At 45.8% G+C, this 26,942-nt stretch overlaps 2 protein-coding genes across 2 annotated transcripts in view; both read left to right on the top strand.

The window, feature by feature from the left end:
• Positions 1–26,942, top strand: part of ARHGAP31 (Rho GTPase activating protein 31) — a 68,156-nt gene extending 41,214 nt beyond the window's left edge. The window contains exons 4-13 of the mRNA XM_017814769.1: positions 667–749; positions 1,336–1,443; positions 3,124–3,269; positions 5,010–5,208; positions 6,965–7,089; positions 9,502–9,561; positions 10,362–10,985; positions 11,325–11,635; positions 12,532–17,982; positions 24,976–26,942. Coding sequence (XP_017670258.1) covers positions 667–749; positions 1,336–1,443; positions 3,124–3,269; positions 5,010–5,208; positions 6,965–7,089; positions 9,502–9,561; positions 10,362–10,985; positions 11,325–11,635; positions 12,532–14,991 — 4,116 coding nt within the window. The 3' untranslated portion in view covers positions 14,992–17,982; positions 24,976–26,942. The remainder of the gene's footprint in view (positions 1–666; positions 750–1,335; positions 1,444–3,123; positions 3,270–5,009; positions 5,209–6,964; positions 7,090–9,501; positions 9,562–10,361; positions 10,986–11,324; positions 11,636–12,531; positions 17,983–24,975) is intronic.
• Positions 17,367–26,941, top strand: LOC108497188 (rho GTPase-activating protein 31-like). Its single transcript, XM_017814595.1, has 3 exons — positions 17,367–17,376; positions 18,318–18,628; positions 19,525–26,941. Exons 1-3 carry the CDS (start codon positions 17,367–17,369, stop codon positions 21,982–21,984), a joined length of 2,781 nt encoding a protein of 926 aa, XP_017670084.1. The 3' UTR covers positions 21,985–26,941.

Raw genomic sequence — 26,942 nt, 5'->3', positions numbered from 1 at the left:
TAGCCTTGATTCTGTCTAACCCTGATATAAGAATTTATTAATCTGCCTTGACAGTGATTTTGCTAAGGCTTCTCCCATCATAAAAGAGGCAAACTCACACAAACAATCCCTATAGCTATCTTCATGTGACAGTCAAAATATTGCTGATTTGAAAAATATGAAACATGTATATCCAAGGTGTTCTTATAACACAGGACTTCAAAAACCTGATTGATTTTTAACACAGTTTGGGGAGTGGGGGAATGTATCACTGTTTTTTACTTTTTCCATTATTTTCACTTGTCTTGTTCCCTCTCTTTTTATTTCACCCATCACTGCCCAAGTTAAAAAAAGGGAAAAGAATCATAAAAAAAACCCCAAACAAACAAACAAACTCCAATTCCCCATATTTCATAATTGAAAGTCTAAGTCCTTAAATGCCCCTCTCCCCTAAACACTGACCACCTTGTCTGAATGTCTGTGGATGATGTACTGAGACCTGAAGTAACAATGCAGGAAATCTCTGCTGTGTTGGGGGCACAAAGCAACCTCTTCTACCAGTAGCTCTGTAAAGTAACAAGAGAGCATGCCCTCTGAGACAGGCTGTCTCATGTGACCCTTTTTAATCCCTTTTCCTTTTCCCCTAAGTCCATTGCCAGGTTGTATTGTTTCCTTGTATCTCTGCAGGAAGCAGTATCACGCTTCCCTGAGGACGAGCAGTTGGCAAGAATTCAAAATGTCATCCAGGAGCTCCCACCATCACATTACAGGTAAGAACGTGTCCCCTGAGGTGCTGAGGATCACTGTGCTGATCCTCACCATCAGGGAATATTGCCTGAAACAGCACTGGTATTCATTTCCAGAAATCAATTCCCCAAAGCTGACTCACCATTTCCAAATCTGACAACAACTTATCTGGCATTTAAATGTCATTGAACAAACTGTTGTTAGAGACAGAACAAGATCTCCTTGCTGCAGTCTGTCATCCTCCTTCCCCATCTCTGACTGCTAGGGCACCCTTGGCCAGTGTCATAGGTGTGGTAAGAAGATGATCTGCTGGAGGTACTTGAGCAACAGCTCAGTCTTTGCATAATCCCACTTCTTTGCTCCCATCTTGCTAAGGACAGTTAGGTTCATGCCCCGTCCTTGGCAACCCCAGAGCACAGTTGTAGGTGTTCACTGCCATCCCATGCAAATGCTGATGCTGTGTATTCTCTGCCCTGTGGGGTCTGTTGTGCCATTGCAGGCACTACCTTCCTTGAGAAGGTGACAGAGCTGAGTCTGAGCCTTGCTGTCCCAGTGGGCAGGCACTGATAAGTTGACACATTTTTCCTTCTTTATGTGAAACCACTGCAGAACGCTGGAATACCTGATCAAGCATCTGACTCATCTGGCCTCCTTCAGCAACATGACCAACATGCACACCAGAAACCTGGCCTTGGTGTGGGCTCCAAATCTCCTCAGGTACAGTAGAAAGTCCTCTTGTCCAGAGCACCATGCTGAGCTCCAAGGTGAATGCCTGAGCCTGAAGACTCAATCACCTGAGGAAAATGCAAAGACAGGGAAAAGCTGAACAACTAAAGGGAAGAGCAGAGCACAGCAAACAGCTCTTCCAGGTTGAATAATCTAAGGTTTTACTGCCAGCATCCAAGGAAACTTGTGGTTTTGTGTGTTTCTTATTAAAAAGAAGTTGCTATTTGCAAGTTGAGCATAGATTTAAAAATGAGGAGTTAGCTCATCACTGGGGAACGTTAATGACATTTTTCATGGTGCGAGTGCTTCTGAAGCGGAGTGATGAGAGACAGCAAGGCTTGGAAGGGAGAGCAACAGGGCAAAAATACTGCAGACCTGTGCCCAGATCTGCTTGCCCAAAAGTGAGATGAGCTTGGTGGGCTTAAAATGGCGGCCAGTGTCATATCTGAGATCACCACCTAGTTTATCATGTTTTTATGCCTGGCACTCTGCTGGGAAGAAGCCTGGATAAGATTCAGGCAGAGGTCTGGCTGATATGTTGTAGAGCTAAGAAGAACAAGAAAAAATAGAGTCTGGAGAAAAAAAAGAAATGTTTTATATGCTGTTGAAATTGTCTTCGCTGTCCATCCAATACACCTGTATTTAGAGGAATGAACTATGCAGGGAGAGTCCAGGACAGCAGCTGGGCAGGAAAGGTGTGATGGCAGAGCTGGTACTGGAAGCCCTGGGCTCGCAAAGGACATTGGCTAGAGAGGTACAGGCCCGAAAAGCATTCTCTAAAGAGTTATCTCACCCTTCTAAATCACAAAACTAGCAGAGCAGGTTCCGAAAAAGAATCAAATGTTGACTCTATTGAATATAATAAAGTAGGCCTTTACTACTGAAACAATTTCATTCTAGCATCTATCCTTGTCAAAAAAAAATAGTCTGTTTCTCTTTGCAATCTTTCATAAGTACAAGTCCCAGGGAGGAAAAGGAAGGAGCAGGCAATGCAATTGCAGTCTCCTTACAGGGTTATCCTCTTGGCAATGCCCCAAGCTATTATCTAACACACCAGTCATTAACTTTACAAAGGATCCATTGCCCAGAGATAATTTCTTCAGCAACACTTCGGCATGTCAAGATAAGGAATGTTTCTTTGCTGAGAGCAAGAGTGAGAATGTGGGAGAACAGGGGGGCAGAGAAGAGACTACTGGGGCACACGGCAAAGCGTTGAAAAAATTGACGTGCGGAAGACCTGAGCAGGGTTCTAAGGGATTTCACTAAGAGATATTGAAGCACTGAGTAGGGATCTAGAAGCAGCATTTGAAAGCTCCTGTGTTGTCTTTCAGGCCCAATTTTGAAATAGCTAAAAGAGGAGAAAGGAGAGACAAGGATGGAGTTTGAGAGTCACAATCTTATCTGCGTTGAAGAATGTAAAAGCCAAATAGGGAAAATAACAGAGTCAGGAAAGAAAATAACAGAGGTTGCAAAGAAAACAAGAAAAATAATTTTTAAAAGAGTGAAAAGGCAAAGAGAGGATGAGGGCCTGGGAGGAAAGGAGAACAAGAAGTGCAGCAAGAGTGGGGAAATCATTCCTGTTCCAAAGCTTGCAGGAAGAAATCTACTCTTTCCTTCCCAGGGGCTGTGTGTGGCAATTCTCAGAACTGATACACCTCTTTCCTCATGCAGGTCAAAGGAGATTGAGGCAGTTGGCTGCAATGGGGATGCAGCTTTCCTGGAGGTGCGAGTGCAGCAACTGGTGATTGAGTTCATCCTGAATCACGTTGATCAGATCTTCAACAACAACAGAAAAGCCAGCTCTTCGGAGAACATCGGTAACAACCTCCCTGAGCCACTTCACACTGTCACTTGTCATGTACTCCAGCTCTCCTTTCAACTAATATTTCAAGCACATTAACCCTTACCAGCATCACAGACTCCCCCAAAGACACCCTGAGCCCAATACCTTATTATTCTTGTTCTCTTCATCCCTATCTTCAACATTTTCTTTTTAAATATTAGCCTCCTTCAGTGTTTTCTCAGGTTGATCCTATGTCATCTTTTGCATGATCTCATCTGGCTTAATGCTTTCCATAAAAAGAAGACCACCTGACAGATTCTCGATCCTGGTCTAAGCTCTCTCTCCAAGTCCATCAGCCACAATCTCAATTCTTCTCTCAGGCTCCCCCAGTTACAATTCCTCATACCAACAATACCTGCCCTCCAGCGACCATATCCACCCAAGTCAGAGGTCACACTCCCAGGACAAAAGTTAATTTTTTTGTTCCAAAAACTTATGTCTTGTTCCTGATGATGTTTTATGTAAGAGATTTCTTTTTTTCCTGGGACATCAACAGTTTTCTGAGATGCTGATTTTGTTGTTTAGAGATGGTTTTGTTGGCAAAGGCTGTGAAGTGAGAAGGTTTGGATCCACATTGACCTCAAATAATTTCAGAAATATGCACCTTTCTGTTTTACACACTGTAAAGACTTGTAATACCTTCAGAACTCAGGGAGTATCCACCTTTCTGCTTTCCAGCCCTGTGTCAGCTTGTCCTGACCATCTTTACCTTAACATGTGCTAGTCTGTCCCTATATCCCACGATTCTGGTGTGGTGCCCTCCTCAACTTGTAACACCCCTGCACTGTGGTGAAGTTGTCATTCCTATGCCCTTATTATGCCCTGGCAGAAGGCACAGAGTGAGCAACTGCTCCTGTACTGCCTTAAGCATTGTAGTGAAACACTGGCTAGTAAATTCTAAGACTTCTGGTTGTACTGCAGGTCACAGACCCAAAACTGGCCCAGCTTTGAGAAGTGCTGAACGCTGCTGGCATTTTAATAGCCATATGGAGTCAAGAGAGGAACATGCTGATGAACTCGGTTGATTCTTAGTGGGAAAGTGCCCCTTCAGTCAGCCCCTCTGCAGAGGCAGGAACTTGCACCCTGCTTCAGCAGTAGGGCTAAGTGCCAGGTGGACTCCAGAGCCTGCGCTTCCTTCACACACCTCGGGGCAGCCTGTTCAGGACAGCACTGTTGCTGGGGTGGCATATGGGAGGTTGGCTCTTCCACTGCCTCTGTAAACAGGCGCTTTCAGTTTCCCGGACTGTCAGCCCCACTGTTTCTGTGGCCCTGAAATGGATTAGAAAGTTAAAGTATTGCTGGCTTTTAGAACAATTCCCCTTCCTGGAGCAAGACAAGGAGAACGATGTGGAAGTGAGAGAAAGAACTAAGCACCACATTTGGATCAGGGACTGAACCGCTCCAATATCAGGTTAGGGTGAGAGTGGGTGGAGGAGGGAGGAGAAAAGGGACCGTGTGAATCCTGGTGGTTTTCAGAGACACCTCTTTCACACAGAAGTGCCTTTGGCTGGCAAGCATGGCCCCTGCTGGGAATACACTCAGATGGATAACGTTGCTGGGGAGTTGAAAGACTTATCTGAAAAAAAAGCCTTTCTCCTTGCACGTGCCACTCCTTTCCCCCCTCCACAGGAGATGTTCCAGTCAAATAAAGACATGGAATTCTTTCTCTCGTCTCTCCTCACCCCAGGCTGGAATGTATTTTCTTGCTTTTCAGAGAGTGCATCAGTTGTGAAAAGTCTGACCCTCCCCTCAGCGTCCCTGCCAATGAAACTGGTGAGCCTGGAAGAAGCACAGGCACGGAGTCTGTCTGCATCCCACCCTGCTCGGAAGGAGAGGAGAGAGAACAGCTTGCCTGAAATTGTGCCTGTAACTGGGTCCTTCTTCCACACAGTTGTTGACCTCCCCGACAGCAAGTGAGTGTCAAGAGGAGTTGAAGTGCAAATAAAAAAGTGCAGGCTCCCTAGTGTGATTGGGAATGATCCTTTTGTTAGCATGGTACCCCCACACCTGCACACATGAATCTACAACCACCATCAAAAGAAAATTCTGTGCCTTTCTCAAAAGAGGCACAGCTGCTACTGAGAAGTATTGCAGTTACTGGGTTCATAGCTCCACTAGTCCTCATCCCTCCATCAGGGCAGAACTTCATAGGCCTCCTGTGGAAGGAATTAGCTGCCTTTGCAACCTTATGCCAGCTCAGAATTTGGCTAAACACGGGATGAACGTGGAGCAGGTTGGGGCACAGCTCACCTACGAGTTCCACCTGCTGGTGGCTGATCCACGGCACGCCTGGTGCCACTGACCTGCTCACTCTGCAATTATGGCCAAGTAGTAAGGCCAATTTTCACTCCCAGCATGGAGAGATACTTAGATAGTAGTACCTATGCCAGCTATGTCTATGCCAGGAGAAGAGTCCTATTTCAGCTGAGGTTGCTGCAGTTGTTGGCACAGTGGCCCAGCCTAAGTATTTATCTATTGGTCTATCTAGCTGTTAATACATGGCCACTCTACTGCCAGGTTCTGATAGATTACACCCTCTGCAGCAGGAGGCTCATTAATCTACTGACCCATAAAGCACCAGAGAAAAGATATTTATTGTCACTCGATATATTAAAGCAAAAAGGAGCCGTCTAACAGAATACTGGCAAGAGGATAACCAGCTTAAGACAAAAGGATGTATTGTCCCTCTAGAGTGCCTTTTCCTTTCTCATTTGAAGAGAACAGTCCTATCCCCAAGATATCAATCCTGTTTGTAGGACTGATTTGTACTCTTCTGAGTACTGATCTGAAAGAAAAGTGGGGTTGAAAGCCCATTACGGAGAGCAAGACAGGGAGATAAGAAAGTTCTTGCTCTGGAAGGGGGGAGATTGAAGGAGGAATCAGAATGGATATGTGAAGGAACTAAAACAGAGCTTCATGCAGAAATATGCATAGGAAAAAAATGGCTACAGGACTGGCAGTTTCTTTCTGCATAAAACTGTGATTTCTGAAGAGACCCAGGGAAATGATGTTCTACTTCCTCTGACAATAACAAGAAAATTATTTAATTCCCTTAAGCCTCCTCTTATTTGGTTAGTACATTATACTTGCATAAGAATATATAACACCTATGATTAAATTAATGTTGGCTTGAGAAGCATTAATAGCTAGTTTTATTAAGGGATCCTTTTATTTTCATCATAAGATGTGGTCTTTACAGGATAGCTTTTTGCACTGAGCAATTGTACCGGTTCCATCCATTCTCTGGAATTTATCATGCATTGTATCATTAAAACCTGTTAAAAAGGCAATTTTTCTTTGGTGTATTGCATGATAGTCCAAGCCTTGGAAACCTCTTCTTTCTGGACAAAAGCATGGGTGATTGCTCAGTCAATCACAATTGCTGTAGCATGATGCCAGACCCAACTATCCGAAGGTTTAGGTGACTTTCCATCCATGAAATGGTTAAATCAGTAATACAGATAAATCACTTGCAGAGTAATTGCTAGCTATATAACCAAGAAGAGTTGGTTGTATAGCAGCTATGCCTTGCATGCTTTAGAATTAAATGAGATGTGGGAAGAAAAGAGGGACAGTACTGAGGGGAGACAGCTCAGAGGTCTTTGTGGGATATTAAAAAGATAAAAGTCTCTAGGGTTCAGTAACCTCCTGAGCCTTTTTTCCTTCCAGGAGAAAATTATCCACAAAGTCCAAGAAATGGAAGTCGATATTTAACTTGGGCCGCTCTGGATCAGAATCAAAGTCTAAACTGAGTCGAAATGGGAGTGTCTTTGTAAGGGCACAGAAGCTCTCTGGTAAGAACACACCTTTCAGTTAAGTGTTTCTCTCTGAAGCTTTATCTTGTGATGTTGATAGCATGGGGCAACCTGTATCCACATGCCACTAATACCATTAGACTTGGGATAGTCTAATGGGGTCATGCTTGTTGTGTGGTTTCACACACATCTTGTTTTCATGTGATGGCAAGAAGCAGCCTTTCAGGAGGATATTCCAGACAGCTACAGAAAATATTTCATTTTGGTACCTAAACAGGTTCCTCTTGTCCAGCTGTCAAGTTTGGGAACTTGGAAATTCTGTGTAGGTTTGGATTAGTCCATTCCAGCACAGTCAGCCTCTGACTCCTAATGTTCCTTACATGGCACTGGGTGAATGGCTGTCCTTTTAGCCTGTCCTTCTGGGTTGTCCTTCCACTAAAGGGCAGTAAGAACCAACTATGTTCAATGTCTTTGTGAAAAACAAGGCACCAAGAGTTCCTGTGGCTCCTGGCTTTCAGGACTTTGAGGGAAGCCATTGCTTTTGCAGAATTTCCAAGAGAGAAGTTGTCTTTTCTTCTGGCTGTAATCCCAAGTTCTAGCCTCTTTTGAGCTGCAATCTCTTAAACACCGCTTCCTAGAAAATCAAATGACAGTGCCAATTCCCAGTGTTCAGAAATTATGACTCAAGTTCTAAAAATCAGGAACTTGACTTAAAAGTAATCACAGTTTTTAAAAGAAAGCATACTCTTTTTTCTGAGTTCATAAAGAAATGTTTTAGGTTTATATGTCTTAGACTTTTTAGTATCTCCAAGTCAAGGAATTTAGTTTTTAAAAGAAGATGAAGATGGAATTTTTATTTATATAATCTCATGACTCCAGGAGCTGGTGTCTGGAGGACCACTACCAAATATTGCAAGACTTAAAATAAAATAGTTAATGTTGGCAACATTACCTACCACCACATATATGACAGTCTCTGTTTGTATCAGAAATTAGTGTGATGCCAAATGCTGGATCCAGCTTCTTTTGCACCCCGGCCTTCCCCAGCTTTTGCATGTACAGATGGCTTTACATAGAGTGCCTATGGTAGACCTCAAAATAGCTCTCTATCCTATTTTGATCATGGGATCACCTTCTCACTTTGATAAGGAATACTCTGTCTTAAAATAGTGCTAACCCAAGGATGCCCAGGAATGACTGGAGCCCAGTGATCGTGAAGGCTGAGCCTTGTTCCAGGAACAGTACTGAGCAACAGAGAGCTGTACATTTCCATGAGCAGGACACACAAATGCAAAACTGTGCACAGAGTTTTAAGTACTGAAGTAGTGCCTTTCAGAAGTAGTACTTTTGCGCTGCCATGTTATATTTTTGTGTGCTCTCTGCTTACAGCCTAATGTGAGGAAACACATGAACTTGCTGTTGAAACTAAGCACATGTAACACAGCTTGTGTCCATGCACACAAGCCTGTAAGTCACACAAAACGCGAGCTCCACAGCTTGAATTCTGTTCCTCCTGGAAAGCTGAGCCAGTACTCAAGACATCATGCCTTATAAATGTAAAAAGTAGCCAGGACTCCATATAAATGCAAAAAGTAGCTGGAGTTTCTCCTATGCTCATGCAAAAGTTAGAGCCAGAAGCCTTAATTATATAAACAAATGAAGTCCAACAAGCCTGCTCACTTTCTGCTTTACCTACTTTGTGCAACTCTGTAAACAGCAAATTTTGCTCCCAGACATTTTCCAGATCTCCACAGACCCCTTTTGGGCTGTCAGAGACTAACTTGTCTTCCTTGCCAGCTACATTTCCTCATCTCCCTTTTTCAAAGCAATAATAGCTACAAGCTTCCAAAACCTGTCAGGAACAGACCTGTAGCGTGTCGAGTAACAAATGGCAGCTTGTTTCTGGACAAGCAAGTCCAGCTAGAATGACCAGGAAAATAGGTTTCTTACTGCCCTCATAAATTTCCCCGAGTGCTTGCTGGAGGCAGGGCATGCTCACATCAGCAAAAGAGCCAGGGAGTGCAACATAAAAATAACCCAACATTTGCTATCAGGAATGAGAGGTGAAAGGCATTTATGTCAGTTTAGTTAAAAAGTGCCCCACAACCAATAGGCTGACTCGATCAGGGAGGGCAGTGGAACATAACAGCTTTTGGGATGCTTAACTGCTTCACAGTGGAGATGGTGTTGACTGGCTGGGTTAAGTATAGCTCTCCACATGTCCAGCAGGTGCAAAGCTGTTGTTAGCACTAGCAGATCCCCAGCTGTGTGGACAAGTGTTGTGGGTAATAAGCCACGTGGTGCAGATACATGGGGGGAATGCTTGAAAATGGAAAATTTGATGTCTGCCTGGCACGCCTGTCTATATGTGCATAGTCTTTGATCTTTATGGGCTGAAGCCTGCAAAGCCACAGGATCTGATACCTGCTTCTAAAACTCTTTTTTCCACAGAAAAAGCAACTATTCGGCCTGCAAAGAGCATGGACTCGTTGTGTTCTCTCCCAGTGGAAGGTGAGATATCAATAGTGTAACGGTGAAGGATTGCAGCTCTGCATTCTCAGCGTCATGGATCATAGAATCATACAATGGTTTGGGTTCAAAGGGACCTTAAAGATCTAGTTTCAATCCCCCTACTATGGGCAGGGACACCTATCACTAGATCAGATTTCTCAATGCTCCATCCAGCCTGGCCTTGAACACTTCCAGGGAAGGGGCATCCACAACTTCACTGAACAGCCTGTTCCATTGCCTCGCTGTCCTCAATGGATGCAGCAGTCTGTATCTTTGTCTATCTCACCATGCTGTGTATTTTTGTACGGTGATGTGTGCCCCCAACTTTGTGTGCATGCATTTTTGACCCTTTTCTATGTCATTTATCTCAGTGCATGCCCCTGAGAGTTACCACTGTGTCTAGCTGCATCTTTATTAGCAGTTGGATTGCTTTGATTTCTTTTTTGGTTATTCTGGGCACGAAATTCCAATTCATAAGTGAAGAGTGCTTGCAATAAGACAAAGCCTGGCATGTGCATAGCCCTAGACTTGGTTGCATCTGGTTAAGAAGGGTATCTAATGAAAGTCTTGGGTGATTTCCACTGGAGGGCATTCTATCCAGCCCTGCCTGCCCAGTTTGAAGGAGGCGCCAGGGCTAGAGGCTGGAAGGTCTTCAGTACCTACTGTTCCTATCTATCTGGGAAATGTGTTAACCAGGGCAGGACTCTTTCCTGGGGGGATTGATGAGGGCTCCTTACAGAGTAAGTTTGTTTCCTAGTGCTTTGTTTCCCATTGACTTCCTCCTGTGTTCCCATCTCTAGGGGAGGATGAAAAAGGCAGGTTCAAACGGTCAGTGACTACTGGAGGGTTTTTCGTTCCGACGAAGATACGGACAGGAGGAACAGGCAGCACATATGACCTCAGCAAAGAGAATGAGTGGGAGTGTGAAGGATCTGCCATGGGGGCCAAAGGAAGCTCAGAGCTGAGTGGGGAGAAAGGGCCTCCCCGGACACTACAGGTGAAGTCACCCCCTGAGCAGCTGAAGGTTTTCCGGGTAGCAGAGGATGCTGAAAACGAGCAGACTTCAGCCAAAGGAGCGCTCATGTTCTACACCTCTGAAACAGCAACCAAGTCAGGCTTCCCAAGCAGCCTCTTTCCCTTGGAGGCCTCTCCTCGTCACCAGAGGAAAGCCCTGAACATCTCAGAGCCATTCGCTGTCTCTGTCCCCCTGCGGGTATCCGCAGTCATCAGCACCAACAGCACGCCCTGCCGCCTGCCCACCAAAGAGAAGCTTTCCCTTTCCAGCTTAGAGGAGCTCTCTTCCCTAATGGTGGAGAGCACAAGCCCCTCTGCTCTGGAAGCAGGGACCCACACAAGGACAGACCTGGCAACGGAGCGGAAGGAGAAACAGCTGGAGCCCACTCTGCCGGTGGCAGCGTCCAGAGGTACGTTGTGTTAAGGGGGGGGGGGGTGGATCCTCAGTTGTGCTACTGGAGGTGCCCCACAGCTTGGTGGCATGGAGGTTTCTCCAGCCTGGTCTTGTGGTGGAAAAGAGACCAAGCTGTAGCAGGGTGGGTGTTGACTCTGAAAGCAGGTCAGGTTGGTGTTTGTTGCAGCAAAGAGACCGGGGAAGTGCCCATGGCCTCCCAGAAACATCCTGTTGTGCCTGGAGGGAGCTCTTCATCTTTTTTAGTTGGTATTGGCTTTTAGCAGCACCACTTTTTCTCGGGACACAAGTTTTCAGTCACAAACAGTTACATCTTTCACTTGCATTTCTGATCCAGGCTCTCACCCTGAGGAACTGGTGGCAGCCAGGAAACCTGAGTCCTTAGAAACTCCACAGCCAGCTGCAGAAAATCAGAAGACATGTGGGCAAAGCAGCTGCACAAGCAGCACCAAGAGCCCCCAGCAGTCCTTAGAACAGAGAGCCACCTTGGAAGAAACACCAGTGTCGGAGTTTCATAAGGGGCCACTCCCGGAAGACAGAGCAGAGCAAGGACAGCTCAATATGAAGGATGTCTCTTCAGAAGGAAGCTGTCATCAACAGGAGATAGAGACAGCTAAGACAGAAGAAGGATCATGCCTAAGAGATGTGGTAAGGAAGAAGACATGAGAATGAAGGTGGGGGACCATGTCATGGTAGTGACTGAGAAGTTGTTTAAAGTTTCATTGTGTGTCTGTAGTTGTGAAAACTCAGTCCACAGCCTAGGCAAAGCAGAGTCAAGAATAGACCATGAATTGATTTCACTTCTATCCACAGCACCATGTGGTGATTTACCTTTACATAACTACCTACTGTCCCTTTTTGGTCTTCTTTTCCTGTAACTATACAATTTCAGCCCTTACAATCTGTCTGCTCTGAGACTCTCCAGATGTGAGACTGTCCGGATGTCTGAGCATTTTGACCCACGGTCTCTGAATTTCCCTTCTATTTTTGCTGTCCCATTTGTCCTGGACAGCCTGAACAGTCCTTTATTCTTCCATTCGCCTCACACAAATTTTTTTAAATTCTTACTATTTTTGCCTCCTCTGTATCTCTAGCAGAGCCTTTTCACCAAGTTTCTTACAGTGATACTCATCTCTGGACAGCTATTTAAAGATCTGTTGGCATAGCTCCTTGAATAGATTATTCATTCGCGTTTGTGTGCATTTTGGGAATGTGTATTCTCTGGCAAGGCCAAGCGAGCCTGAATGGGAAGAGCTGAGAAATGGGCTGAAATATTCCAGCTACTCATTCAGCTCACTGTTTCAGTACATCTGTCCAGACCTCCTTTTGGCTGCACCTCGGATCTTCTCCTCCATAACCCCACTTGTTTATAGATGTATTTCCTTCCTTGAACTGGTAGCCATATGTGTGTCTGTATTTCTGTACCTATGAACGTGCTCATCTGGGACCCTCTCTGTTCTGAGAGAGCTGTTTGGGGAAAATTGAGGGGTATTTACTGGTAGAGTTGTGAGCTCCCAGGTCATGGCATTTCTTTTGTTTTTCAGACTGAGGAGGACGCGGCAAATGCCCTTCTAGAACCTCTGTGGCCAGAGATACAGCAGGAACTGAAAATTATTGAACCTGAAGAGGAGCTCTTGCTCTTGCCAGCAGCTGCCCCCAAGACAAGCCGAACTTCTGAATCTTCTTCTTCAGTACAAACAGACCATCTTTCCTCTGGTCCAGGGCAGAGTCCAACACTAGCTGAGCAGACACCTTCAAGCAGAGCATCACAAGTAACTCAGGTGCCCTTATTTGGTGCCAGCAGCATGGAGCGACAAGACAGCCCTCACGACTGCCAGTCTGATGCAGTTGCACAGCAGAGCTGTGGCTCATCCCTACCTGAACTGAGCACTCTTCCAACTGGTACAGTCACTCCAAAGAACCACCACCCAATGGTGGACAGCAGGAGTGAATGTCTTGCTCCTAGCCTGGACCAGAAGATTCATAGTCAATCGGAATTTAATAAGATTGCCCCAAATGATGGATTTTCTTGTTCCAAAGGAGCACGTCCAGAGTCAGGGAGAGAAAAAGATAGCACTTGCCAGCAGCAGAGGGAAAAGGATGGTCTTACCAGAGTCCAGACCCAGAGGGAGAAGCAAGAGATAATGACTACTGATGAAAGGGACACATTCTCCTCCAAGGCACTGAGTGGAGATGGAATCCCAGAGGTGAAGGAGGGCCATGCTGTTAGCAGAACCCAGGATGCTGGTGACCAGGATGATGAGGACGCCTGGACAGATAATGTGCAGAGCTTAGAACTTGTGGAGCCATGGGAGGATCACCAGTGGGTTACAAGCCCTCTCCATTCCCCCACCTCTAAGGACATTCAGGAGAAGATGATACAGGAGTTTCATCCACAGAGCCAGAGAGCAGAGACAGGCCTTAGACCACGATTCAGTCGCAGCCTCTCCCTGGACAGTAAAGACACAGTGATGAGTTTATGGACTATCCCATTCTCTTTCATAGATGCCACTGACCAGCAGCAACCACACAGTGACATTCTGTCAGTGACTTGTGAGCTGTCCAAAACAAAACCCATCTCTCCTTCTAGTTTGGGCAAAGCAACACAAGATGAGAATGGCCCAAGTCCTCCAGAAGAATCTCCAAAACCTGAGAAGCTGAAGTATGCCCTCAGCAGGGAGGAAGTACCAGCTGAGAAAGCAGGACCCTACAGAATACCTCTTTCAGAGCCAGAGGAAAAGAAAGTGGATGTGAGCAAAGAAAACCCTTGGACCTCAAAGCCTGAGCTGTTTTTGCCCTACCAAAAGAGCCCAGACAGTTCTTCACAGACAAAGAACACAAAGGAGGAGTTATCCATCTCTCAGGACACTGCCCTGGGAGGAGAGACTGTCACCAAAGCATTGTGCTCTGCCCTTGAGTCACAGCTGAGTAATAAAGGTGAAGAAACACCTCGCAAAGTAAAGACTAGGCCTTCCTCCCTCAACTTGGATTCGCTCCTCCCAGCCCCAGATTTCTTCACATTCGAGAACCTGTCCGTGCCATCTCTCCCTGGGAATCTCCTATATGGGCAGAAGGAAGTAAAAAGCAGTGATTCTGTCCCATCCCTGCCAACACACTGCCCTGCTGCCAGTAAAGGTGTTCCTTGGGGGTCTAGTTTCAATTCCCCTGTGGATCTAGACTTGGATTACCTGGCAGTGGCCCATGCCAGCACTGGCCGTCGTAACTCTGCCCCCGTCAGTGTGTCGGCAGTCAGGACCTCCTTCATGATTAAGATGTGCCAGGCTAGAGCTGTGCCTGTGATACCGCCCAAGATTCAGTACACCCAGATCCCCCAGCCCCTGCAGGCTCAGAATGCTGTTCCACCTGCTGAGAAGAAGGAGGCAGAAGCCAAGCAGACCATCAGGCAAACGCCACGGGTGGCTTGGAGTCACTTGGAGGCCCCCAAGAGCCCTCTGACAGAGAAGAAAGCCAAAGCAGAGAAAGAAAACAGTGACCCAGCTCAGAAGGACTCAGCCTGTCCCTGGCATGGCAGCCTTGGCCCTCCACTGGAGCCATCTCAGTCCAGTCATAACCCGTCTCTGGATGCCCCCGTTCTGCGCCGAAAGCGCACCTCTGGAGGGGAGACAGCTGGAGATAACCCACAGTCTTCAAAGATAGAGAGGCCATCAGGGTTCTCCAAGCCTTCCTATAGATCTAGGCCCGGGAGGCCCCAAAGTCTGATTCTCTTCAGTCCCCCTTTCCCCATTATGGACCACCCCACCACTTCAGCAGACTCCAGGGTATTGTTATCACCCATAAGGAGCCCCACTCAGACCACCTCTTTGAGCCCCATTTGTGGTGATCTGTCTGAGACTTCGCGGACGACACCTGAGGGGGTGACACTGCGGAACAAAATGACCATCCCCAAGAATGGCCAGAGACTGGAGACATCTACCAGCTGCTTTTACCAGCCCCAGAGGCGCTCCGTGATTCTGGATGGACGAAGTGGGAGGCAGATTGAATAGCAGCTGCTTCTCCTATTCCTTTTCTGTGGTGGTTGGGATGGGAGTGTCCAAGACCAATTCTGTTGCCATTTTGCTGTTGTTATTTTGTGCAAGATGGACTTGAATCCTCAATGGTTTCCTGCAAAGCTTTTTGCTATGGAAGGTCATAGTCTCTTTGTCTTGCTTTTCCTTCCCTATCTCACCTCTGCTTAGTCCCTCACTGCCTGCTTTTTTTTTTTTTTTGTAAGCCAGTCCCAGGGAACTTGCATTTTCTCGTGCTTATTGTCTAACAAGCCCTGTGAAAGTCTCATCCTCCCTATGGAAGAAAAGGAAAAATAAATCTCTGTATAATTAGAAAACAGGGCTTGAAAGAAACCCTGTTACAAAACACTGCAGCCCAGGGTGCTGAGGAGGTAGATCCAGATGTTTAGGAACTCTTCCCATTGTTTCCCAGACACTAGTGAAGGACTGTTTGATTTAGACAGTGTAAATAAACAGTGCAAGAGGCTGGGGATAGCTGAAGGGGAAAGTGAAGCTGGCATGAGCAGGTCACAGTCACACAGGGTGTGAGACACTCAAGGATGTTCCAATGACAAACATACAACCTGAACACTGCCCCCAGCTCTATCCTTGCATCAAAGATGTGCTCTTTCCAGCATGTGCAAGCGCTGGAATGAAAGCAGCTGTACAGGAAACGCCTAGTTGTTCTTTTAATCTTCCAAGTCTTGCTCATGAGTTTTGTGTGCTCAGCCACACCTTCCTCGGGTAGACAAGATCCATGTGGCTGAGGAATGAGTGTGCAGCTGGCTGCCCAGTGTAGAGACTTCTCAGGCTGGTATCAATGACAGCCAAGATGTGGTCATAACAAAGTCCAGTATCAACTATTTTCATCATTGCTTAAAGCCAGGTGACACCTCTGCAGCTATCTCTGGTTGAGCTCCACACTGCCAACAGGAGAGAAAAGAAAGAGGATCTCCTGATCTGCATGTTCTTGGGCTATTGCCCTCTTGTACCCTGACTGACATATCTTTGACCGTTGGTCTTTCATTGCCACTGTGTGGCATGTCCCCAGGTGCTTCTTATTCCTTGAAACTTCCACTCCTTGTGATTTTACACTATTCCTTTGAGAGTATGGCTGGTTGTCACCTCCCCGGACCTCAGCGCTTTCAGACTGATTAAAAGTGTGGTAAAGAGGATGATTTGTGGGACTGCAGAACAGATCATGAACAAGTCCTGAGAGGGAGATTTGAAGTGAATTAAAGTCTCTCCTGAAGGGAACATTAATGTTACAGGAAAATACAGGTTCAGATATGGAACAGCTGCTGTGGGAATAGAATTAAAGCTTCCTTTATAAAGCCTCTAACTCTACATTCTCCACAGGCTCGTCTATTGACTGCTTGGTGACCGTGGGTGATTGCAAGGTCAGGCACAGCCTAGGCTGTCTCTGCAATTTAAGTGTCACTAGTGACTACGGAGGAGACAGGTACACAGGTGTTGCTGCCAGCACTGAGATTGTCCCTGTAATGGCACTTACAGGGGCCATCACTCCTGGAGATGTCTGAGTCTGTAGGCCCTCTGTTGGGTATCATGGGCTATAGTTTAAGCATCTGTTCAGAGCATCTGTTCTGAAGTGCTATAGCCACCAAAATGAGGGTCAGCCAGAATTTCCCAAAGGACGTATGTTTAGGGCTTTTTTTCTGAAGTACTAGCAGTTCCAAATGGTTAGTAAACTCAACCCATGAGCTCCTAGTCTGACTGTCACTTTATTAGTGTTATTGTGGTTGGAGGGCCCTGAGCCTGTATGATGCTTTCTCTCCACTCTTTGATTGCTAATGGGAAGAGGTACCAGAGTAGTTTTTAGAAGTTTTGGGTCCACAAATGCAAGCAATATATTTTCAGCAGAATTTTCTCCTGCCATATGCAAAGGGAGTGTGAAAAAACAAGAGGGCTTTTCCCTGTCACCAGTTGCAGTCTTTGATCCTCCCCACTGTACTCCTCATGTGTGCATAATGCCATATAAGAGGCAACAGAGCAGAGAACTAAATCCATGCTGTCGGTTTTGTTAAAGGAGAATAGTAAACCAGACGAGAGCCTGGAGTTTTTGTTTGGGTCCATTTTCTCTCACAGATGTCAGCCTATGCTTTAGCTGGGCAAGCTGTGGACACAGGCCCAGAATATGCAGCTTCATGACAATCGTATAATTCTACTCCCAGACCATAAGATGCCTGTGCAGCCTCTTATAAAAACCAGGGAGTTGCCAGTCCTCCATGCTCCTCATAGTTAGCACAGCTCTAGGCTGCATTAACATGGCACCCAAATGCCTTTTTTATTGCCTCATGAGAAAGCTTTTAATCACCATGGCTGGGTTAATGGCAAATGATTCAGGAAAGTGAGATATGAGGTACTGTAAGAGTTTAGAAGAAGGCAAAGTTGTGGAAATGATGCCCAGGGTTTTTTTTGCATCAACAAAATAGTTTACTTTGGACAAGGATTTATTCTCTGAGTTCCTAGAAGTTTTGACAGCCAAGGCACCTGGAAGAGAGCTAAAGAAGCTCACAAAATAATGTACCAGAAGAAAAAAGAAAATGTGATGAAACCTTGGCATGCTGAAACCACTTTTTTTTCCCCCTCCTTATTCTCATATAAGTTGATGTATGAACAAGAAATGAGGTCTGGCAATTTGTATATAATACACTGTCTCAGCTCTTAACAGCATTCCGGTAAGTAATAGTGCTTTTGGCATAAGTGTTGAAACTCCTGCAAGGAAAAATTATTAGAAATCTTTACTTAATATTAAAGATCAACCTCAACTAAAATCTGTATCCAGACCATACTTTTTAAGGATGTTTCAGAATTTGAACTCAGATCCGGGTCCTGGATTTTAATTAAGCAGAGATGCTGTAATGATATGTCTATTTTGTAGCTTGATCTCCAGCCTTCAGCTGATGTTCCAAGAGCGCTTAGATAAAGCCTCAGGTCCTGCAGAGCTGAAAGTACATGCTTAGTTGCAAGGTGCACCGTTNGGGGGGGGGGGTGGATCCTCAGTTGTGCTACTGGAGGTGCCCCACAGCTTGGTGGCATGGAGGTTTCTCCAGCCTGGTCTTGTGGTGGAAAAGAGACCAAGCTGTAGCAGGGTGGGTGTTGACTCTGAAAGCAGGTCAGGTTGGTGTTTGTTGCAGCAAAGAGACCGGGGAAGTGCCCATGGCCTCCCAGAAACATCCTGTTGTGCCTGGAGGGAGCTCTTCATCTTTTTTAGTTGGTATTGGCTTTTAGCAGCACCACTTTTTCTCGGGACACAAGTTTTCAGTCACAAACAGTTACATCTTTCACTTGCATTTCTGATCCAGGCTCTCACCCTGAGGAACTGGTGGCAGCCAGGAAACCTGAGTCCTTAGAAACTCCACAGCCAGCTGCAGAAAATCAGAAGACATGTGGGCAAAGCAGCTGCACAAGCAGCACCAAGAGCCCCCAGCAGTCCTTAGAACAGAGAGCCACCTTGGAAGAAACACCAGTGTCGGAGTTTCATAAGGGGCCACTCCCGGAAGACAGAGCAGAGCAAGGACAGCTCAATATGAAGGATGTCTCTTCAGAAGGAAGCTGTCATCAACAGGAGATAGAGACAGCTAAGACAGAAGAAGGATCATGCCTAAGAGATGTGGTAAGGAAGAAGACATGAGAATGAAGGTGGGGGACCATGTCATGGTAGTGACTGAGAAGTTGTTTAAAGTTTCATTGTGTGTCTGTAGTTGTGAAAACTCAGTCCACAGCCTAGGCAAAGCAGAGTCAAGAATAGACCATGAATTGATTTCACTTCTATCCACAGCACCATGTGGTGATTTACCTTTACATAACTACCTACTGTCCCTTTTTGGTCTTCTTTTCCTGTAACTATACAATTTCAGCCCTTACAATCTGTCTGCTCTGAGACTCTCCAGATGTGAGACTGTCCGGATGTCTGAGCATTTTGACCCACGGTCTCTGAATTTCCCTTCTATTTTTGCTGTCCCATTTGTCCTGGACAGCCTGAACAGTCCTTTATTCTTCCATTCGCCTCACACAAATTTTTTTAAATTCTTACTATTTTTGCCTCCTCTGTATCTCTAGCAGAGCCTTTTCACCAAGTTTCTTACAGTGATACTCATCTCTGGACAGCTATTTAAAGATCTGTTGGCATAGCTCCTTGAATAGATTATTCATTCGCGTTTGTGTGCATTTTGGGAATGTGTATTCTCTGGCAAGGCCAAGCGAGCCTGAATGGGAAGAGCTGAGAAATGGGCTGAAATATTCCAGCTACTCATTCAGCTCACTGTTTCAGTACATCTGTCCAGACCTCCTTTTGGCTGCACCTCGGATCTTCTCCTCCATAACCCCACTTGTTTATAGATGTATTTCCTTCCTTGAACTGGTAGCCATATGTGTGTCTGTATTTCTGTACCTATGAACGTGCTCATCTGGGACCCTCTCTGTTCTGAGAGAGCTGTTTGGGGAAAATTGAGGGGTATTTACTGGTAGAGTTGTGAGCTCCCAGGTCATGGCATTTCTTTTGTTTTTCAGACTGAGGAGGACGCGGCAAATGCCCTTCTAGAACCTCTGTGGCCAGAGATACAGCAGGAACTGAAAATTATTGAACCTGAAGAGGAGCTCTTGCTCTTGCCAGCAGCTGCCCCCAAGACAAGCCGAACTTCTGAATCTTCTTCTTCAGTACAAACAGACCATCTTTCCTCTGGTCCAGGGCAGAGTCCAACACTAGCTGAGCAGACACCTTCAAGCAGAGCATCACAAGTAACTCAGGTGCCCTTATTTGGTGCCAGCAGCATGGAGCGACAAGACAGCCCTCACGACTGCCAGTCTGATGCAGTTGCACAGCAGAGCTGTGGCTCATCCCTACCTGAACTGAGCACTCTTCCAACTGGTACAGTCACTCCAAAGAACCACCACCCAATGGTGGACAGCAGGAGTGAATGTCTTGCTCCTAGCCTGGACCAGAAGATTCATAGTCAATCGGAATTTAATAAGATTGCCCCAAATGATGGATTTTCTTGTTCCAAAGGAGCACGTCCAGAGTCAGGGAGAGAAAAAGATAGCACTTGCCAGCAGCAGAGGGAAAAGGATGGTCTTACCAGAGTCCAGACCCAGAGGGAGAAGCAAGAGATAATGACTACTGATGAAAGGGACACATTCTCCTCCAAGGCACTGAGTGGAGATGGAATCCCAGAGGTGAAGGAGGGCCATGCTGTTAGCAGAACCCAGGATGCTGGTGACCAGGATGATGAGGACGCCTGGACAGATAATGTGCAGAGCTTAGAACTTGTGGAGCCATGGGAGGATCACCAGTGGGTTACAAGCCCTCTCCATTCCCCCACCTCTAAGGACATTCAGGAGAAGATGATACAGGAGTTTCATCCACAGAGCCAGAGAGCAGAGACAGGCCTTAGACCACGATTCAGTCGCAGCCTCTCCCTGGACAGTAAAGACACAGTGATGAGTTTATGGACTATCCCATTCTCTTTCATAGATGCCACTGACCAGCAGCAACCACACAGTGACATTCTGTCAGTGACTTGTGAGCTGTCCAAAACAAAACCCATCTCTCCTTCTAGTTTGGGCAAAGCAACACAAGATGAGAATGGCCCAAGTCCTCCAGAAGAATCTCCAAAACCTGAGAAGCTGAAGTATGCCCTCAGCAGGGAGGAAGTACCAGCTGAGAAAGCAGGACCCTACAGAATACCTCTTTCAGAGCCAGAGGAAAAGAAAGTGGATGTGAGCAAAGAAAACCCTTGGACCTCAAAGCCTGAGCTGTTTTTGCCCTACCAAAAGAGCCCAGACAGTTCTTCACAGACAAAGAACACAAAGGAGGAGTTATCCATCTCTCAGGACACTGCCCTGGGAGGAGAGACTGTCACCAAAGCATTGTGCTCTGCCCTTGAGTCACAGCTGAGTAATAAAGGTGAAGAAACACCTCGCAAAGTAAAGACTAGGCCTTCCTCCCTCAACTTGGATTCGCTCCTCCCAGCCCCAGATTTCTTCACATTCGAGAACCTGTCCGTGCCATCTCTCCCTGGGAATCTCCTATATGGGCAGAAGGAAGTAAAAAGCAGTGATTCTGTCCCATCCCTGCCAACACACTGCCCTGCTGCCAGTAAAGGTGTTCCTTGGGGGTCTAGTTTCAATTCCCCTGTGGATCTAGACTTGGATTACCTGGCAGTGGCCCATGCCAGCACTGGCCGTCGTAACTCTGCCCCCGTCAGTGTGTCGGCAGTCAGGACCTCCTTCATGATTAAGATGTGCCAGGCTAGAGCTGTGCCTGTGATACCGCCCAAGATTCAGTACACCCAGATCCCCCAGCCCCTGCAGGCTCAGAATGCTGTTCCACCTGCTGAGAAGAAGGAGGCAGAAGCCAAGCAGACCATCAGGCAAACGCCACGGGTGGCTTGGAGTCACTTGGAGGCCCCCAAGAGCCCTCTGACAGAGAAGAAAGCCAAAGCAGAGAAAGAAAACAGTGACCCAGCTCAGAAGGACTCAGCCTGTCCCTGGCATGGCAGCCTTGGCCCTCCACTGGAGCCATCTCAGTCCAGTCATAACCCGTCTCTGGATGCCCCCGTTCTGCGCCGAAAGCGCACCTCTGGAGGGGAGACAGCTGGAGATAACCCACAGTCTTCAAAGATAGAGAGGCCATCAGGGTTCTCCAAGCCTTCCTATAGATCTAGGCCCGGGAGGCCCCAAAGTCTGATTCTCTTCAGTCCCCCTTTCCCCATTATGGACCACCCCACCACTTCAGCAGACTCCAGGGTATTGTTATCACCCATAAGGAGCCCCACTCAGACCACCTCTTTGAGCCCCATTTGTGGTGATCTGTCTGAGACTTCGCGGACGACACCTGAGGGGGTGACACTGCGGAACAAAATGACCATCCCCAAGAATGGCCAGAGACTGGAGACATCTACCAGCTGCTTTTACCAGCCCCAGAGGCGCTCCGTGATTCTGGATGGACGAAGTGGGAGGCAGATTGAATAGCAGCTGCTTCTCCTATTCCTTTTCTGTGGTGGTTGGGATGGGAGTGTCCAAGACCAATTCTGTTGCCATTTTGCTGTTGTTATTTTGTGCAAGATGGACTTGAATCCTCAATGGTTTCCTGCAAAGCTTTTTGCTATGGAAGGTCATAGTCTCTTTGTCTTGCTTTTCCTTCCCTATCTCACCTCTGCTTAGTCCCTCACTGCCTGCTTTTTTTTTTTTTTTGTAAGCCAGTCCCAGGGAACTTGCATTTTCTCGTGCTTATTGTCTAACAAGCCCTGTGAAAGTCTCATCCTCCCTATGGAAGAAAAGGAAAAATAAATCTCTGTATAATTAGAAAACAGGGCTTGAAAGAAACCCTGTTACAAAACACTGCAGCCCAGGGTGCTGAGGAGGTAGATCCAGATGTTTAGGAACTCTTCCCATTGTTTCCCAGACACTAGTGAAGGACTGTTTGATTTAGACAGTGTAAATAAACAGTGCAAGAGGCTGGGGATAGCTGAAGGGGAAAGTGAAGCTGGCATGAGCAGGTCACAGTCACACAGGGTGTGAGACACTCAAGGATGTTCCAATGACAAACATACAACCTGAACACTGCCCCCAGCTCTATCCTTGCATCAAAGATGTGCTCTTTCCAGCATGTGCAAGCGCTGGAATGAAAGCAGCTGTACAGGAAACGCCTAGTTGTTCTTTTAATCTTCCAAGTCTTGCTCATGAGTTTTGTGTGCTCAGCCACACCTTCCTCGGGTAGACAAGATCCATGTGGCTGAGGAATGAGTGTGCAGCTGGCTGCCCAGTGTAGAGACTTCTCAGGCTGGTATCAATGACAGCCAAGATGTGGTCATAACAAAGTCCAGTATCAACTATTTTCATCATTGCTTAAAGCCAGGTGACACCTCTGCAGCTATCTCTGGTTGAGCTCCACACTGCCAACAGGAGAGAAAAGAAAGAGGATCTCCTGATCTGCATGTTCTTGGGCTATTGCCCTCTTGTACCCTGACTGACATATCTTTGACCGTTGGTCTTTCATTGCCACTGTGTGGCATGTCCCCAGGTGCTTCTTATTCCTTGAAACTTCCACTCCTTGTGATTTTACACTATTCCTTTGAGAGTATGGCTGGTTGTCACCTCCCCGGACCTCAGCGCTTTCAGACTGATTAAAAGTGTGGTAAAGAGGATGATTTGTGGGACTGCAGAACAGATCATGAACAAGTCCTGAGAGGGAGATTTGAAGTGAATTAAAGTCTCTCCTGAAGGGAACATTAATGTTACAGGAAAATACAGGTTCAGATATGGAACAGCTGCTGTGGGAATAGAATTAAAGCTTCCTTTATAAAGCCTCTAACTCTACATTCTCCACAGGCTCGTCTATTGACTGCTTGGTGACCGTGGGTGATTGCAAGGTCAGGCACAGCCTAGGCTGTCTCTGCAATTTAAGTGTCACTAGTGACTACGGAGGAGACAGGTACACAGGTGTTGCTGCCAGCACTGAGATTGTCCCTGTAATGGCACTTACAGGGGCCATCACTCCTGGAGATGTCTGAGTCTGTAGGCCCTCTGTTGGGTATCATGGGCTATAGTTTAAGCATCTGTTCAGAGCATCTGTTCTGAAGTGCTATAGCCACCAAAATGAGGGTCAGCCAGAATTTCCCAAAGGACGTATGTTTAGGGCTTTTTTTCTGAAGTACTAGCAGTTCCAAATGGTTAGTAAACTCAACCCATGAGCTCCTAGTCTGACTGTCACTTTATTAGTGTTATTGTGGTTGGAGGGCCCTGAGCCTGTATGATGCTTTCTCTCCACTCTTTGATTGCTAATGGGAAGAGGTACCAGAGTAGTTTTTAGAAGTTTTGGGTCCACAAATGCAAGCAATATATTTTCAGCAGAATTTTCTCCTGCCATATGCAAAGGGAGTGTGAAAAAACAAGAGGGCTTTTCCCTGTCACCAGTTGCAGTCTTTGATCCTCCCCACTGTACTCCTCATGTGTGCATAATGCCATATAAGAGGCAACAGAGCAGAGAACTAAATCCATGCTGTCGGTTTTGTTAAAGGAGAATAGTAAACCAGACGAGAGCCTGGAGTTTTTGTTTGGGTCCATTTTCTCTCACAGATGTCAGCCTATGCTTTAGCTGGGCAAGCTGTGGACACAGGCCCAGAATATGCAGCTTCATGACAATCGTATAATTCTACTCCCAGACCATAAGATGCCTGTGCAGCCTCTTATAAAAACCAGGGAGTTGCCAGTCCTCCATGCTCCTCATAGTTAGCACAGCTCTAGGCTGCATTAACATGGCACCCAAATGCCTTTTTTATTGCCTCATGAGAAAGCTTTTAATCACCATGGCTGGGTTAATGGCAAATGATTCAGGAAAGTGAGATATGAGGTACTGTAAGAGTTTAGAAGAAGGCAAAGTTGTGGAAATGATGCCCAGGGTTTTTTTTGCATCAACAAAATAGTTTACTTTGGACAAGGATTTATTCTCTGAGTTCCTAGAAGTTTTGACAGCCAAGGCACCTGGAAGAGAGCTAAAGAAGCTCACAAAATAATGTACCAGAAGAAAAAAGAAAATGTGATGAAACCTTGGCATGCTGAAACCACTTTTTTTTCCCCCTCCTTATTCTCATATAAGTTGATGTATGAACAAGAAATGAGGTCTGGCAATTTGTATATAATACACTGTCTCAGCTCTTAACAGCATTCCGGTAAGTAATAGTGCTTTTGGCATAAGTGTTGAAACTCCTGCAAGGAAAAATTATTAGAAATCTTTACTTAATATTAAAGATCAACCTCAACTAAAATCTGTATCCAGACCATACTTTTTAAGGATGTTTCAGAATTTGAACTCAGATCCGGGTCCTGGATTTTAATTAAGCAGAGATGCTGTAATGATATGTCTTATCTACAATTTCATCTCCAGCCTTCAGCTGATGTTCCAAGAGCGCTTAGATAAAGCCTCAGGTCCTGCAGAGCTGAAAGTACATGCTTAGTTGCAAGGTGCACCGTTGGACAGGTGTCATGATTCTCACCTTCAGACTCAGCCTTCTGCGGAGTCTGTAATGCTTGATGATGGATCCATGTTGATACTGGTAGTTGCAGTCAGCTTGAAGGACCAGAGTTTGATAGTTGGCCAGAACCAGAAGACAGATGCCATCTCCCACTGAATGGTGCTGACTGTGTGGCAGGAGCTTCCTGAGATCCAACTTCATTAAGCTATCCCTGATATCAGTTTTAGGGTCAGTCCTGATCTCTCTAAGAAAGGATTTATGGGTTTTTCTCCTCGTTTTGGGATTTGTGTTTATTTGTTTGTTTGTTTGGAGTTCTGTTTGTTTTTTAATTGTTTATCTGTGAAGCATTATGAAGAGGGATAGATTAGATTTATGGGAGAAGAGTCTGGCCCAGAATTTGAATTTTTTGTACTAGAGAGCTACACTGGTTGTTCTTGGTATTGAAAAGACTAAATAGACTGGCTCATCCTCTGCAGCTTCACAAAGATCATTTTAGGGACCCAGCAGTACATTTCAATTCTCCTGAGACTGTGAACAGTGTAAAGGTTATTCCCAAGTTTGCAGATGGCCCCAGTATCAGACATGACACATCACCAGCATATGTTGCTTGTGGACTTTTACCAATGGAAGACAAGTGAGTAAATTGCACTTATTCTTCCCATGTAGTCGGGGGTTTGTGCAGCTTCTGTTAAATGTAGCTCAGAGTGAAATGGCTGAGCTGGCAAAGATGAGAATCCCCTGACAGAAAGGAGGGACACGGTTAATGTTAGCTCGTGTGGGAGCTGCCTTATTTGCAGGAGAGTAAACAGAAAGGAAGACTGTGTTTTACCTTATAAATCCCAGTCCTCTGGGATGTCCTTCTCATGGTATGACTGCAGAAAGACCGAAGTACTTATTTTTTCACCTTTAGAGCTTCAGAGGAACTTAGATCTGTATTAGAGAGCATCCATAAAGCCTGCAACATTTTCCCTCATCCAGAGTCCAAATGGTGCAATAAAAATCTTTTTTCTTTCTTTATTGATTCTGAAATGCCTGTCGTGGTGAACACTTTTTAAATTTATATATATATATATAAGATCATTCTATATAAATATATTAAAAATGAAATGTAATTAAAATGAAGGAATTGCCTAAATAGTATTTTACACATCTGTGAAACTTGGGCTGATGCATGGAACTGTTTTCTGCTGCAACTTTTGCAGCACTGAGAGTGTGAGATCAAATGTGGGCTTTTTGCCCACAAAGTAGCTAATTAGTTCTGGCTAATCTGTGGTGGGCAGAAGGCCTGAATACGCCTTCCTGAGCAGGATCTTGTCCAGGGAGAGGAGGAATAAGATCAGGGGAGACCAGAGTGCAAGGACTGATTTAACTTTCCACCATAATCTTCTCCCAAGTCCTTGAAAATGCAAACAGTCTACTGAAGCATATATTATCTTTCAAGCATGCCCAGGTTTTGCAGCTGGCCCTTTTGCTTGTCTCCACCTCTAGAAAAAATGAATAAAAACCTCTAACGGTGGGGGGAGAAGCTGTAGCTGATCCCTATTTGTTTTAGCCTTTGCTTGCTCTCAATTGATGAAAAGGCTTGGTGATAACTAGTTCTGCTCCAAGCAAGGAATGGAAAGCTTGCTACTGAGTTTGACTGGAGATGGAGTAGGACTGTAACAGCCCCAGAAAGGAAGGATGGCAAGAGGTAAGAGCTTTCTGAGGGCTCTGTGCAGCAGTCCAGACCTTAGATCTTGTGTTTGTAGGCACTGGTCCCCTTTGAAATATTATTTGCTGCCAGGTCAAAGGAAGGGCTGGAAGTCAGACACTGTGAAAGGGACTGTCCCAATCCCACTAACTCTGGTTTGTGATTATTTTTCCTGCTAGCTCTGATGAATTGCATTTTTGTTAAGCTTTTTTCCTCTGTGTGGACTTGCCTGCCCCCGTGCCTAATTTTTTTTTTTTTTTTTTTTT

This window comes from Lepidothrix coronata, unplaced genomic scaffold (assembly GCF_001604755.1).
Source record: "Lepidothrix coronata isolate B3197 unplaced genomic scaffold, Lepidothrix_coronata-1.0 Scaffold46, whole genome shotgun sequence".
NCBI classification, from domain to species: Eukaryota; Metazoa; Chordata; class Aves; order Passeriformes; family Pipridae; genus Lepidothrix; species Lepidothrix coronata.
Note: the sequence above shows the minus strand (reverse complement) of the source record. Positions and strands in the feature narration are given on the sequence as shown.